The following is a 15,793-nucleotide window of genomic DNA, read 5'->3' as shown; positions in this document are numbered from 1 at the left end:
ATGAATTGCTTAAAAGGCTTGAGATATTTTGCTTTATTATAATCAATGCAAAAAAGTTATAAATTAAGTTGTTAGAAAATTTAAATTCCATACAAAGGAAATGTCGTGATTAGGATAGAACCTTGCTTGATAGATGGGGCATATTATTAAATCTGTAATCCAGAGACCCAGGCTATTGCCCTGAGTTCATGGTTTCAAATCCTGCTAGAACAGCTAGTGGAATTGAAACTTAATTCATAAATGTGAAATATAGAAGCTGACCATAAAATTTGAAAATAAGTGCTGATCATTCGTTTAAAAATACATTTTTTTTAATGAAAGGAAATCTACTATCCTTACCTGGTTTGGCCTAAATTTGACTCTGGTAATGTTGACTAAAATGATCCATTCTTACCAAATAACTTAATGAGTTGGTCTTTCCTCTTACTTACAGGAATAATACTAGTAGAAAATGTTTTAACAGTTTTACCATTTGGAGGTACTATAGATCTGCTCAAAGTTCGGGGTTCAACATTAAGAGCAGCTTTTGAGCATTCTGTCAGAAGATATGGACAGAACACAGGGGAGTTTCTGCAGGTGTCTGGTAAGGCTGAGTTGGTATACACAATCTTCTTTGAGATCCTCTCCAGCCGGCAGTTTGTAGTGTCGATAATAGCCATGATGTGAAGGTGCCAGTATTGGACTGGGAAAGTCAAAAATCACATGATGCCAGGTTACAGTCCAACAGGTTTATTTGCACCTGATGAAGGAGCATCGCTCCAAAAGCTTATGACTTCAAATAAACCTAATGGACTATAACCTGGTGACATGTGACTTTTGATTTTGTCCACCCCAGTCCAGCATCAACATCTCCACATCACAGTAAGGCTGAATACATCCATTTCTTACAAACTAACTGTTGCTGAAATACAAAAACAGATGTCTTTGAGAGTGATAAAATACTTCAGGAATCATTGATACCACTTGTGCAACATTGCTGATTAAGACTGTTAAACAGTTATACTGCACAGTTGGGGTTCAAGAATATACAAGTTTATAACTGCAACAAATTTTACCACAGTTTAAATCACAGCTTCCTCAATGAGTGACTTACTTCCGTTTAAACAATACTATTTGCCCATGACAATTTATATTCCCATCAGAAGAAAAAAACATGTTTGCATGTTTCATTTATACCTCAGATCTTTTTAATATACAAATTGAGATCCTAAAATGACATTGACCCCTGTTATCATTCTGGCGATAGTTGAACCCTGCAGATATGCCATTTGGAGAGGTAATTGCACAACTGAAGAAGTAATATGTGAGATAGTGAGGACTGCAGATGATGGAGAATTAGAGTAGGTAGAGTTGGCACTGGAAAGAGCACAGCAGGTCAGGCAACATCTGAAGAACAGGAGAGTAAACTTTTCCAGCAGGACCCTTCATCAGGAGCAGATGTACCTTCATTGGACTTCGATAGCAGTACAGTACTGTGACAGAGGTCACTAATTATTGGAACTGGTTCCCTATTTGAACAAGAATCCTTGTGAAAAAGGTGAATAGGACAGTCACAAATCCTTTAAACCAGTCAATGCAGAAAGGGTGAAGGCAGGAATTCAAGTGGAAAAGATTGTCTAAATAATAATCCCAAAACAAACAAAAGAGAAGAGATTAGCATTACAACAAACCTTGTTACAAAGTTACGTTGAAGAAGCTGCTACAGTTCAGTTTGTTCTTTTTGGAATAAAGGAGACTGAGTGAGATTTAATAGAAGTTTACAAGACTATGGCAGATTCGGATATGGACGACAAAATTGGTCTTCCTATTAGCTGAGATTAAGAGTCACAGATCTTAAGATTCTGGGCAAGAGATATAGGAGGATGTTCCTTTTAGTTTCTACTTTGCAAATGGTGAAGACCTGAAGTGATGGACATGAAGAGCCCAATTCCATTGGGTAGGCATTAAAAGAAATAAACTTGCAAGGGTTTGAATATAAAGCGGGGGAATGGAGCTGACTGAGTTGCTCTACAGAGACCCATCTTTGTCTGTGCTGTCATGACTCTATGACAGGAAATTGTGCTTTAGGGACTGTAGGTAAAGGAAATATTAAACAAGGAAAGTGAGTTAGCCTAGCAGAAAGAAAGAAAAACGTGCCAGCAAAATAAAAACATACCTACAGAAGCTTTTATCATTTTTGCTTGATTGCATTCATTTTCTATTCTCCCTTATTTTTAAGGTCCTCCTTTAGTTACATTCTATGAACTACAATCCTCGGAATTGTTGCTACTTCTAGCAACTTGAGCCTTTTCCTTTAATCATGCACAATCCTAAAATGTTTCTGTAGCCACATTTAACTGACCTACAGTCAGGCTATTAGAGTCAGCTGCCACCATTAATTTTGAAGTCAGCTTGTAACAATCAGGTTGTAGCAGTCATCTGAAAGCAAATGACTGGGAAGGTGGTGGCCTAGTGGTATTAACACTGATCTGTTACCCCAGAGATCTAGATAATGTCAGGGCACCCAGGTTCAAATCCCACCACAGCAGATGGTGGAATTTGGATTCATGGTCATCATTACATTCTATTGTTAGGAAAACCCATCTAGTTCACTAATGTCCTTTAGAGAAGGTAACTGCCATCCTTACCTGGTCTGGCCTACATGTGACTCTAGACCCACAGCAATGTGGTGCACTCTTATCTGCCCTTTGGGCAATTACGGATGGGTTTGGTCAGTGATGTCCTTATCCCGTGAATGAATAAAGGAAACAAAGAGCTTGTAAGGTTTACAGTCACGATAGACAAAATGGTGAAGGGGGCAGGAATAGCCAGTGAAAGTAGAATTATAAAATGGAAAAGCAACAAAGGATTTTCTGGGAATTATGCAGAGACCCCTCATAGCAGCTGTGAAGTGAGTCAGAAGTCACATGACACCAGGTTGTAGTCCAACTGGTTTATTTGAAAACAGTCACTTCACCTGACAAAGGAGCAATGCTCTGAAAGCTTTGTGATTTAAAATAAACCTGGTGTATGACTTTTCACCTTCTTTACCCCAGTCCAACACCAGTGCTTCAATATCACAGCTGTGATGTGGTAACATTATGAATGCAGAGATTGAACAAAGGCATAGATGGTTTTAATAGGGGATTCTAACTCTCATACAGACTGGAATAAACAAACTAGCACCGGTGAGAAAGTTTAAGTAATTTACTGAGTCTGTCCTTGATAGATTTTGGTCACAACTTACAGTCACCAAGAGTGCATGCAAAATTAGATTTCTTAAAGAGTAATGAGCCAGATTTTGCTTACAGCAGTGTTTCTTGTCTGTTGCACAGCTAGGCTTAGTCCAAAAAGTATTGAGCCTGCAAACAGAAACAAATGTTTCTGCATCACTGAATAAAATTAGAGGGAATAGTGATTAGGCAAAGAACAAGTAAGATTATCTAATAGTTATTATATTAGGTTAAATTCAACTTGTGTTTAAAGTGGAGAAATGGAGAAATGCAAACCAGCTACTAAACTTTGAGATTTAAGAAAGATTTAGGTAATGCATTGAGACAATGAGTGTCCATATTAAACTGGACAAACTTATGATACGGTATTATTTAAAAAAAAGTGATCAGAACAATGCAACAGTGCCATTGTCAATGGAAGTTGATAAATTCGGTATAATTACTTTACATTAATATTTGCAGTTGAGGAAGAGGCCAGCATGTTGAATATCCCAAGAAAACAAATATTGAATCAGGAACTGGGATTCTGTACACAAATAATTAAAATGTCATGATCATGTCCGGAAAATAACAAAAGTGTATTGGATGATAAATCTAGAGGCCTGGAATGCAAGGGGATATAAGTCATGCTTCAGATATACAAAGCCCTGGTTAAAAAAGACCAGAGTACTCCTTGAGCAGTTCTGATCTATTGTCATTTGTCTGATCTCCCCATGCTCTTCTGATGAATTATCTAATCTCCATTTAAACTACAATGTAAGTAAGAAAGCAGGAGAAAGGAGCCTGCAAAAGCCAACAAAGTCTCCAGTTTTCACTCATCGAGTTGGCTGCTCAGGAACCCAGTTCCTCAGTGTCCAATGCCAACAAACTTCACTCATCAAGACTGATATTAAGTGTTTCGACTCTGGCATAGACAGTGGCACTTCATTTCAATCCGATATAAAGACTCAAGAAGTTGGCAGACAGCCTGACATTTCATGTGGGACACCCCTTGACATATGTGAACTGGGATCCTATGACATGCATTTCACAGCAGTGAAGCAACTTCATCTTGCAGTCAATAGAAAAATGTCATTATTTAGGAAAAGTGAATAGAAGAGGAAGACTTCAGAGGAAAGAGAGGAATCCAGGTGGGAGGGAGATAAAGTGAACAGCTTCAAGCAAATGCCCAATATGTGCCAATATAGAATCAGAGGTTTACAGCAAGGAAACAGGTCCTTCAGCCCAACTTATCCATTCAATTAATGTAATCTCATTTGCCTGTATTTGGTCAATATCCCTCCATATCTATCCCATCCATGTACTTGCCTCCACCACTACCTCTGCCAGCCTGTTCCAGGTTCTCTCAACCTACTGTAAAATATTGCCCCTCTAGACCCTTTTGTACTGATGAGAAATATTCATTTAGGATTACGCCCATCCTTTGTGGCTCCAAACATAGAATCTTGTTGATCTTTTAAAGAGGTGATTGTTTTTAAGCTTGCTGCCAAGAATAATATAATTCATTTTCTTAGGAGTCCACATAGAATTTGACCTGAGTAGAAAGCCAGGACACAGGGTGGTCAGACTAGATGTTCTCTGCTCAGAGTGCCGCGTGCCACACTATGAGCCGGTTGAAGACTCCAAAATTTACAAAATTGTTGTCAACTCTTACATCGCTGGCGGTGGAGATGGATTCACCATGTTGAAGAATGAAAACCTGAAACATGACACCGGTAAACACACATTTTCACATGATGTTCAAACCACTAGCTATTAACCACCAATCCACAATGCGCAAGTTTAATCTGTCCACATTTCTGATCGCCAGTGAGTTAATTTGGTGAACAGGGCTGGCGCACATGGGTGTGCAGACAACTGATGCATTTGGTGAGCGTGTAGCTTCAAGTGGTTGGTGATGGTGTCAGTGGGTTGGGACAGAGTTGGTGGAGGGAAACAAAAGTAGAAGGTAAGGGGAAAGTGAGGACTGCAGATGCTGGAGATCAGAGCTGAAAATGTGCTGCTGGAAAAGCGCAGCAGGTCAGGCAGCATTCAAGGAGCAGGAGAATCGACGTTTCGGGCATGAGCTTTTCTTCAGGAATGAGGAGAGTGTGCCAAGCAGGTTAAAATAGGGAGGGGTGACTTTGGGGAGGGGCGTTGGAAATGCGATTGGTGGAAGGAAGTTAAGGTGAGGGTGATAGGCCGGAGTGGGGGTTGGGGCGGAGAGGTCAGGAAGAAGATTGCAGGTTAGGAAGGTGGTTATGAGTTCGAGGGTTGGGGCTGAGACAAGGTGGGGGGAGGGGAAATGAGGAAACTGGAGATATCTGAGTTCATCCCTTGTGGTTGGAGGGTTCCTAGGCGGAAGATGAGGTGCTCTTCCTCCAGCCGTTGTGTTGCTATAGTCTGGCGATGGAGGAGTCCAAGGACCTGCATGTCCTAGGTGGAGTGGGAGGGGGAGTTGAAGTGTTGAGCCACGGGGTGGTTGGGTTGGTTGGTGTGGGTGTCCCAGAGGTCTTTTCTGAAACGTTCCATAAGTAGGCTGCCTGTCTCCCAACAACAAAGTCTGCATGGCTGATGGAATGGGAAGAGGTACAAATTGAAATGGGAAATAGCATGGGTTTGGGGGAATGGCATGGGGAGATCAGCAAAGAGGGTTGCAGCATATAAGAGGACTGTAACATGGGAGGTATGGGATGACAGAGAGATAGAAAAAGAAGAGAGGTTTAGAGCAAGGGATAGAATGAGGATCTTTGGAGTGGAGATGAAAGCAATAGGACGAATATGGCTTAGAAGGAAGACACAAGAACATGGAATGGCATTGGATGGATATTTAAAGAAGTAAAGTTGCAAAAAGATTTATAATTTCATTGCAGATTTTATGGTCTCTGCCAGTATATATATGAAATGTTATTTTAATAAGTGTTTATTTTGCTGTTCTAGGTGATACAGATATTTCAGTGGTTTCAAACTACATCAAGCTAATGCAACGGGTTTATCCTGGAGTTGATGGAAGAATATCATTTATTGAAAACAGTGGCCCACAGTTATACATTAATATGAAACTTGGATTGCTTTCTGTCTCAATTTTTGCATTCTTATTCCATTTTTGATGATTATAATAAGTTAACTTGTTCAGTGAAATAACTAATTTCTTTCCTAAAGATGTTTTGTTGTCATTTGCATTTGCCAGGAGATGTTAATCATACTTTCTATTTAAAATACTAATAAATTGATTTTCAGACCAGCTGCTCACTGAAGAGATAACTGAGTTTCTAGCTGTAGCTGCACAGTGCAACCAACGAGTGATGCCTAATGCAGCATCAATATATCCTAAAATGCTTTCCCATTAATAAAGTTCAGCCATGTTGTAATGTTGAAAACATGGCAGCTAGTTTGCACAGAGGGTCTCCCACAGACAGTAATGAGACAAATTACCAGAAAATATGTTTGTATTTCTTGTCTGAAGAATAAATATTTGGCAGGACAACAAATTTGTCTAAGAGTCATCCATATCCATACTTCTCTTTTAGGTAGTGCTACATTCTTGTATTTGCACGTGAAAGGACAGATAGAGCCTCTGCCCAAGGTCCTGTTGTAAAGACAGCATCTCCCACAGTGAATCATTCCCTGCATTAGAACAATAGCCAAGCATTGTATATAACATTCTGAAGTGGAATTTTAACCCATAACGTCTGACTTGAGGGCTGTCTCTGAATCATGGAAACGAGACTAATACTGTATTCATTGTATGTACAGTCCTAAAAACTGATAGCGGTACCTCAAATTGTGTATTTTCATATGAAATTATGGAATCTGGAGTTCTTAAGTGATATAATTCATTTGTTGCACAAATCTAGGAATGTTTATTTTGAAATCAGAACACTTTAATTTTATGATGAAGGATTTGATCTCCCATAGCTTTGCTCAAGAGATTGAAACTATGTAGTGCATTAGCTTAAATTTTGAGTTCGGATTGATTCGTGCACTGATCTAATTGAATTTTAAATAAAGATGTTTAATTGCTTACTATTGAGTGGTTGGGTTTCTTCTACTTTTACTGTTGCAAAGGAAATGCATTTTTAAGCTATGCAAAATGTATATAAATGACCTCGTAAACATTGAGGGAAGTACATGGAATTTGGATGCTCATACTAGATAAAACTATAAGAAATTACTATCTGTTCCTGTGTATAGAAATAGGATTAGGAATTCTACATCCAATTATAAGTGGACAATACTCTATAAATTGCCCTGAGGCCAATGATTAGCTAATACTTGGGATAATTTATATCTTAAAATTCTAAAATGTCCTTGGACTCAGCATTCTCATTGTTCTAGGATAAGTTGGGAAGGAAATGCCTGTTTGACAGTCAAGAATCATGAGTTCAATGCATTTCTAGTCAGTGCAGTCAAGCAGTGTGTCAGACAAGAATTGTGGTGAGACTATTGGAGACACAACAATCATGTGATGATAACTTAAGAAATTTGTTCAACTCTTTAGGTAACATCCTGCAAACTAACGGCAAGCTCAACAGTGATTCCAAACTATGAAGTTCCATGAAGTGAAACAGAAATTATTCTTGACAGTTCACAGCAATCCACGTTTCAACAGATATTGTATACTGAAAAGATTAATCTTCTCTGTTTCAAATCAGTGTTGTGTCACAGCAGCAAAACACTGGTATTGCCCTTTTATTCTAATCCATTCTCACCTGACGAATCTGTGTTGGACACCACTTTTAGATTAGATTAGATTTTTTTTAAGATTAGATTAGATTACTTACAGTGTGGAAACAGGCCCTTCGGCCCAACAAGTCCACACCGACCCGCCAAAGCGCAACCCACCCATACCCCTACATATACCCCTTACCTAACACTACGGGCAATTTAGCATGGCCAATTCACCTGACCCGCACATCTTTGGACTGTGGGAGGAAACCGGAGCACCCAGAGGAAACCCACGCAGACACGGGGAGAACGTGCAAACTCCACACAGTCAGTCGCCTGAGGCGGGAATTGAACCCAGGTCCCTGGCGCTGTGAGGCAGCAGTGCTAACCACTGTGCCACCGTGCCGCCCTAAGAGATTTGAAGAGAGAGACTGATGGAACTGGCTTTGCTTAAAGGACACAACAGTAAGAGCCAGTTTCAAAGACATCTGTCCATGACTGACAAATGTAACCACCTCACTGTCCTTGTGAGAACCAAGTTCCATTCTCCATCTTAGAACATGTTCCAATTTGTGGCACCAGTTCTCTAATTCTGAACTAATCTCATTTAACAATCTGTCAACTCAAAATTGCATATCTGACACACAGTGAACCATCAGGAAAAGCAGCTATACTTGAAAATGAACTGTCAACTCTGTGACAGGACAACATGTATGCTAAATAGCTGAAGCAGAATGTGATAGAATTAAGTAATTCCACATCTAATGGATCAAATCAATGCTCTGCAGCTTTTTTGCATCCAGTCATGACTGGAGACAATTAAACACTGATAGAAATGCAGGCTCCATGAGTATCACTCTCCTCAGTGACAAAGTTAAAAATCACACAACACCAGGTTATAGTCCAACAGGTTTAATTGGAAGCACTAGCATTCGGAGAGCTGCTCCTTCATCAGGTGGTTGTATGGTTCATCAGGCACAATCACCTGATGAAGAAGTCGTGCTCCAAAAGTTAGTGCTTCCAATTAAACATGTTGGACTATAACTTGGTGTTGTGTGATTTTTAATTTTGTCCACCCCAGTCCACACCGGTGTCTCCAAATCATGACTGTCCTCAGTGACAGTTGTGCAATCAGATGACAAGGCTGAATTGTTTGGGACCCTCTTGACAGCCAGAAGTGCCTTGACTCCAGGATCCACTGTACCTCTGACTAAGCTAAAACACTGGTATCTACTTAACAAAGTTAAAATGGCCCACATGGACCCTGTCACAAAAGCCAAGGCAATTCCCACTTAGCTAAGCGTTGTGCTATCAACTGATTTCCAATCACTGTGTTGTAAGGAGTCATCAATGGTACTGAAATGAGGATGATTTTTTTTCCTTTGATGGTTGTGAGTCTTTCAAATTCTCTTCCACAGAGAGCAGTGGACACAGTTATTGAATATTCTTAAAACATAGAAGCATAGATTCTAACAAGGGAGTCAAAGGTTATGGGGTTAAGGAGAAAAACATACAAACAAGGAATAGGAGCAAGCCATTCACTTCTGGAGCCTGTTCTGCCATTTAATAAAATCATAGCATTCTGATAATAACCTCATATCCATACTCCCATTTATCACTCCCATTCCTTGCTTAATATAAGGAATGTGGATGATTCAAGATGGTGGTTGAGTAGGTCATCTGCTCTGACCACTCCTTAGAGTCCCTACAGTGTGGAAACAGGCCCTTCAGCCCAACACAGACCCTGCAAAGAGTAACACACCCAAACCCCTTTTCCCTCTGACTAATGCACTTAATTGACAAATTAAGCATGGCCAATTCACCTGACCTGCATATCTTTGGACTGTGGGAGGAAACCGGAGCATCTGAAGGAAACCCACGCAGACACGGGGAGAATGTGCAAACTCCACACAATCACCTGAGGTTGGAATCGAACCTGAGACCTTGGTGCTGTGAGGCAACAGTGCTAATCACTGAGCCACCGTGACACCCCTATCGCTCCTTTTTTCCTTTTTTCTCTTCCAGCTTTTCCTCTTCTGCCAGCAGCCCCGAGTGGTGAGAGGGTGGCCAGTGGCCTGGAGCGGAGTAGGGGGAGGGTGGCCGACAGCCCAGAGCAAAGCAGCAACAGCGGCCAGTGGTCCCAGAGTGGAGTGAGGGCACACAGCAACCTGGAAATGGCAAACAGTGGCCAGCAAGCCCAGAGCAGAGTGAGCACAGCCAGTTAGTCCAGAGCAGAGTGGGAAAGGTGGCCAGCAGGCCCAGAGTGAAGATGGATGCCGGTTGGGAATCAGCGGCACACAGTCAGACCACATCTATCTTTTTACCTTTATTTCTTATTTTCCAAATTCATATTTATTCAATATTACAGATATAAATAGCATAACTGTTTTCTTTATTTTCTCTTTATTTTTGTCCTTAAGCTATGTATCTACATACTTTGTACCTAAGATGGTGCCTTGTTGTCAACATTGTACCCTTCTTAATGTGCTCCTGTTCTTTTGTTACTTGAGTATACATGACAATAAACCTAATTCTAAATCTCTAACAATCACTAGCTGTGATTTTACTGAATGTCAAACAGTCTTGAGGTGCCAAATGCCATAAGTTTGCTCCTAATTCAGATGTGTGACACTGATCAATAGCCTATTCACTAATGCTCAGTTTGGGTTGTAGATATTTTCTTATCAATCTGTTCATAGATGTTATGGCACACTTCTAAATAAGGTGGGACTTGAACTGAGGGCTCCTGCATGGGGAGGAATGTTACCATTGTATCACTAGAACCGCTCAGTTTGGGTTGTACCATGATCAATCATCCCTGATCTCATATGGCTCTGTTTCAAACATAGAAGAACTAAATTCTAGAAATGCAGTGAGAGCGACTGACTATGACAGTTGTGAGTCATCATTAAACTCCAGTGCAGTTCAAGAGGAAAATTGTCCAATAGCTAGAGTCATAGTTTGCTGCTGACTTTCTCCAGCACAATTTGACCTTATTCACACAAAGGAAGTTGGGATAGGGCTGTGAAGTGGAGCTGATGTAAATGTTCAGCTGTTAACGTATTGATTGGCAGAGCATGTTGGAGGAGGCAGATGACTACATATACATTTGCATGTCATTATATTTCCATTCATATCTGGTCTGGCCTAGATGTGAGTCCAGCCTCATAGCAATGTGATTGCCTCTTAACTCGCCTCTACAATGGCCAAGCAAGTCAATCAGTTCAACACAATTAGGCCTCAAATGCTGAGTTTCTAGTGATGTCAACAGACTACTTGATCTGACAGCTCTGGATAATTATCTTCAGAATATGTATTCAAATCCCATGACAGTAGGTTATGGAATTTACATTCAATTGAGCAATCTGGAATTGAGAGCTAATGTTGGTTATGATAGGCCTAAATGACCATCACGTATGTCATGAAAATAAAACTGGTGTACAAATATTCTTGAGGGAACGAAATCTGCCATCCTCATCCAGTTAGCCCTATGTGTGGCGCTAAACCCATACAATGTGAATGATATCAAACAACCAGATCAACCACACTGTTGTACCAAACCACTGCATGAAAGTCCAAAAAAGAATAAAACCCAGAATGGGAACCCAGAATGGGCCTAAGTATCGAAAACAATAGTAATGCAGAGAACTCTTATTCTTGTGTCAACTCGCTCTTCTGCTAACAATGGGAGCATTGCCCCAAATATTAAGCAAGCTATAGCTTAACTGTTACTATCTATATAAGGAAACTAAACCAACGACAACAATTTTATTGAATGACCCTCAAAAGAAGAGGCTATCCAAAAAGTCTTGGAGCTTTCATTTCAGCATGAACCACAATCAAAATTGCACATGAATTAACAGTTAGACAATAGTTCAAATAAAAAGATAAATTTCACTTTAAATTGATGATAAAACAAAGCCAGTTTCATGTAACAATTAGCATATACACCACTCTCTGTACCAGCATGTACAAGGTAACTACATGCTTCCACAATTTGTTCTTTATGCACAAAGAGTAATTTAGGAGTGCTAGATTTCATGAGTATGGTCATCATCAACAAGGCAAATTGAAGAGATTCTTTCTTTTGAGGGTCATTCAATAAAATTGTTGTCGTTGGTTTAGTTTCCTTATATGGATGACAAGGCCTGATGGGGATCTGTTTAAATATATCCAAGCATTGCCTAAATTTGATGAGAAGGGTGTAGAAGCCTTTTTCATCTCATTTGAAAAAGTGGCTAAACAAATGAAGTGGCTGATGATCCAAACAAAACTTGTAGGTAGAGATAGTGAGGTATTTACATCACTATCAGAGGAGTATGAGGAGGTGAAGAAAGCCATCTTAAGTGCTTATGAAATATATCGGAAGCCTACAGACAATGTTTCAGGAATCTAAGGAAGATCCTGGTCAAACATACCTTGAGTTCGAAAGGATCAAATAAAGTAATTTTGATAAGTGGATAAGGGCATTGAAAATAGGTCAAACATATGACACTCTTAGATGATTATTTTGGCAGCATTCAAAAATTCACTTCCTGAATTAGTGAGAACTCATGTGGAAGACCTGATAGTTAAAACAGCAAGATTAGCAGCTGAAATAGCTGATGATTATGAGTTGGTTCGTAAATCAACGTTTGGCTTCCAACATCAATTTCAACCTGTGAAGGATAGAAATTGGGGAAAAGAGAAATCCTCAGGTAGTAAGGGAAAAGTAGATCTCATTGAAGATAATAAAGATAGTTTACCACAGGGAAAGAAGGAAACCCTTGAAGAGGAAAGAGAAGTAAAATAGCTCAGGTGTTTTCACTGCAATAAAGGAAGCCACATATTGGTGATTTAGAAAAAGCACTGGGAAGACGGATATGGGAAAACAGAATAAAGCCAGTGAATTTTGTCGAAGCAGTAAAATGAAAGCACAGTAGAAGCTAAAAAGCTGCACCAGAACATATAACCTGGTCAGAGTTTGGTTGAGAAGAAAGTGCCAGAACATCTTAAACCATTTACTTTCAAAGGTAAGGTTTACTCACATATGCCAGGAGGAATAGTTCAAGAAATTACAATTTTGAGAGATACAGGAGCATGTCAATCTTTGATCTTGAGAGATGAATAGATATGTCATTCAGAAGGACTATTGCCAGAAAAATTGGTAAACTGTGAGACGAGAAATAATCCATTATGTAAAGTGAGGTTGGAATGTCCGATGAAAAGTGGAAAAGTGATGGTAGGAGCACTGAAAGAACTCTCAGCTCCAGTAATACAATTTGTCCTTGGTAATGATATAGCTGGATCACAAGTAGGACTGCTACCTACTGTGGAAAATCAGGCAACTGAGGTAGTACAGGAAGCATATCCAGGGAATTTTCCTGACTGCATGACAACAAAGTCACAAAACCAAACATTGAAGCAGGAGGAGAAATCAAAGAATAAAAATGAGGGGGTTGAAGTACAATTATCAGAGACCATGTTTAATTAAATGGTTGAGAAAAAAACAAGAACAGATGGAGGACAAAGTGAATGTTTTTAGATTAGAAAAAATAGCAGTTACAATAGAAAGCTGAAAAACTGAACACAGAACATAGAAAAATACAGCGCAGTACAGGCCCTTTGATGTTGCACTGGTCCAAGCCCACCTAACCTACACTAGCCCACTATCCTCCGAATGCCTATCCAATGCCTGTTTAAATGTCCATGAAGAGGGAGAGTCCACCACTGCTGCTGGCAGGGCATTCCATGAACTCACGATTCGCTGAGTAAAGAAAGCAATTGTATCAAAAAGCGTTCACAGAAGAAAAATCTGTGTATTCCAAGATATTGCTATCTTAAAAATGATGTCTTCATGAAGAAATGGAAACTATCACATTCAGGCAGATGAGAAATGGGCAGAAGTTCATCAAGTTGCATTGCCACTGGGTTATAGAAAGAAGGTGTTGCAGGTAGCATGTGAATTATAAGATTAGATTACTTACAGTGTGGAAACAGGCCCTTCGGCCCAACAAGTCCACACTGACCCGCCAAAGCGCAACCCACCTATACCCCTACATTTGCCCCATTACCTAACACTACGGGCAATTTAGCATGGCCAATTCACCTGACCCGCACATCTTTGGACTGTGGGAGGAAACCGGAGCACCCAGAGGAAACCCAGGCAGACACGGGGAGAACGTGCAAACTCCACACAGTCAGTCGCCTGAGTCAGGAATTGACCCGGGTCTCAGGTGCTGTGAGACAGCAGTGCTAACCACTGTGCCACTGTGCCGCCCATAAGTAGGAGACACTTTAGGAGTAAGGAAAACTCAAGCCAAAATACAAAACGTAAAATGGTTTGGTCATTTCTGGAAAATACTCAGCTCTTTAGCATCTCTAATTTATTCCTATATCTTTCCAGATTTGAGACCATTTTAACCATCTCACAGACTATCTCCAACCGGTCCTATCTGTTTTATTAACAAACATAAGAACTGACCTCTTCATAATTGTGACTTATACCATTCCCTTTATGTCTGTATTTGCTTTCTCTTTTATGTCTGCACCTGTGCACCTATCACCTTCACCCTTCAACACTCTTGCTTGCAGCTCTCCACTATGTCTGCAGTTCACCTTTGTGCCTGTCAGCTACACAGCTTCTTTCTTAATTTCCTTCCAGCTCATGGGGCTATTAGGTCAAAGATTACTGGGACCAATATTTCTTCTTATCCAAGAAAATAACAATTAACCTCACAATCTATGAAAGCTCTTTGACACACATGAAAAGAAATACAGATTTCATACACTTTTCCAAAACAATTAGAGATTGTTTTGTTACTATGCTGCTTCCAGCTCAAATTGTCAGTACAAATTTGTTTTATTCTTTTGTAAGATATAAACATCACTGAAAAGTTCAGATTGTTGATGATACCTCATTCCTAATGATATACATTTTAGAAGGAATGGCTCTGGGAATCCTTGGCATTCATTCTAGATCCCCAAAGTCTCATAACATCAAGGCAAAAATGGTCAAGGAAACATTTTGCTAACCATCTACGATTCTCCCTTAGGATTCAGTACTGATGGATCAGTACTCCTCCACGTTTTACACTGCTTGGAGGAAGCATCAAAGGAAATAAGGGAACAGAATATATTCAGACAGATGTGTCGATTACTTATCACGAGTGGCCTGGTAGGACCATTACTGACCAAATTGCCTGAGGACTGAAGGAAACAGCTTCTCGGCTGGATTAGTGTATACTTTCAACTAACCGATCTGCCTTTTTTTTCTCTTTCTTTTTGGTTACCTCCTTCCTTTTCCATCAACTTGACTTTGCTCTCTCTGCTGATTATATCAAATTAGAACTTTTAAGTTGGCTAGCAACTCCATTTAATATTTGAGACTGTGACCCTGACAGATTTGTCTTAATCAAAGTCCCTGACTCACTTTGTTGTACCAATGGATTCTGTGGTACTAGAAAATATCCAATTTCTTTCTGAGTTACACAAGGTATAATTATAAACAGACAGATTGGTACAGATGACAAAGACCTGATTGCACTGATCCTATTCTCAAGCTTTTGGCATATCACCCTAAAAGCTATGGCAACATAAATCAATATTTAAACATTGCATAAATATTAAATGTTACAGATACTGCCAACCAGTTGGGTTTCCCCAGCAGTTGCTGTTTCTATTTTGGGAAATTGTTTCGATTGTGTTGGAGAAATATGGACATTTCTGTTTCAATATTACCTGGAAAATCTGGACACTTATTTCTGCAAAACCATTTGGCGCTGAGTGATTACAGTGTATCAGCATATAAATTAGATTAAATTCCCTACAGTATGGAAACAGGTCTTTTGGCCCAACAAGTCAACACCAACCCGCCAAAGAGTGACCCACCCCCTCCTCTATATTTACCTCTGATGAATGCACCTAACACTACGGGCAATTTAGCTTGGCCAATT

General features: G+C 39.9%; 1 protein-coding gene across 2 annotated transcripts in view; it reads left to right on the top strand.

The window, feature by feature from the left end:
* nt5e (5'-nucleotidase, ecto (CD73)) overlaps window positions 1-7,220 on the top strand; it is an 84,288-nt gene extending 77,068 nt beyond the window's left edge. The window contains exons 7-9 of one of the 2 annotated variants that reach the window (XM_060830994.1): window positions 434-583; window positions 4,727-4,927; window positions 6,132-7,220. In XM_060830994.1, coding sequence (XP_060686977.1) covers window positions 434-583; window positions 4,727-4,927; window positions 6,132-6,301 — 521 coding nt within the window. In that variant the 3' untranslated portion in view covers window positions 6,302-7,220. The remainder of the gene's footprint in view (window positions 1-433; window positions 584-4,726; window positions 4,928-6,131) is intronic. The other variant, XM_060830995.1, reaches the window with a different exon arrangement.
* The last annotated feature ends 8,573 nt before the right edge of the window (window positions 7,221-15,793 follow it).

This window comes from Hemiscyllium ocellatum, chromosome 10 (assembly GCF_020745735.1).
Source record: "Hemiscyllium ocellatum isolate sHemOce1 chromosome 10, sHemOce1.pat.X.cur, whole genome shotgun sequence".
Taxonomy (NCBI): domain Eukaryota; kingdom Metazoa; phylum Chordata; class Chondrichthyes; order Orectolobiformes; family Hemiscylliidae; genus Hemiscyllium; species Hemiscyllium ocellatum.
The sequence above is the reverse complement of the archived record's forward strand: the minus strand, read 5'-3'. Positions and strand labels throughout refer to the sequence as shown.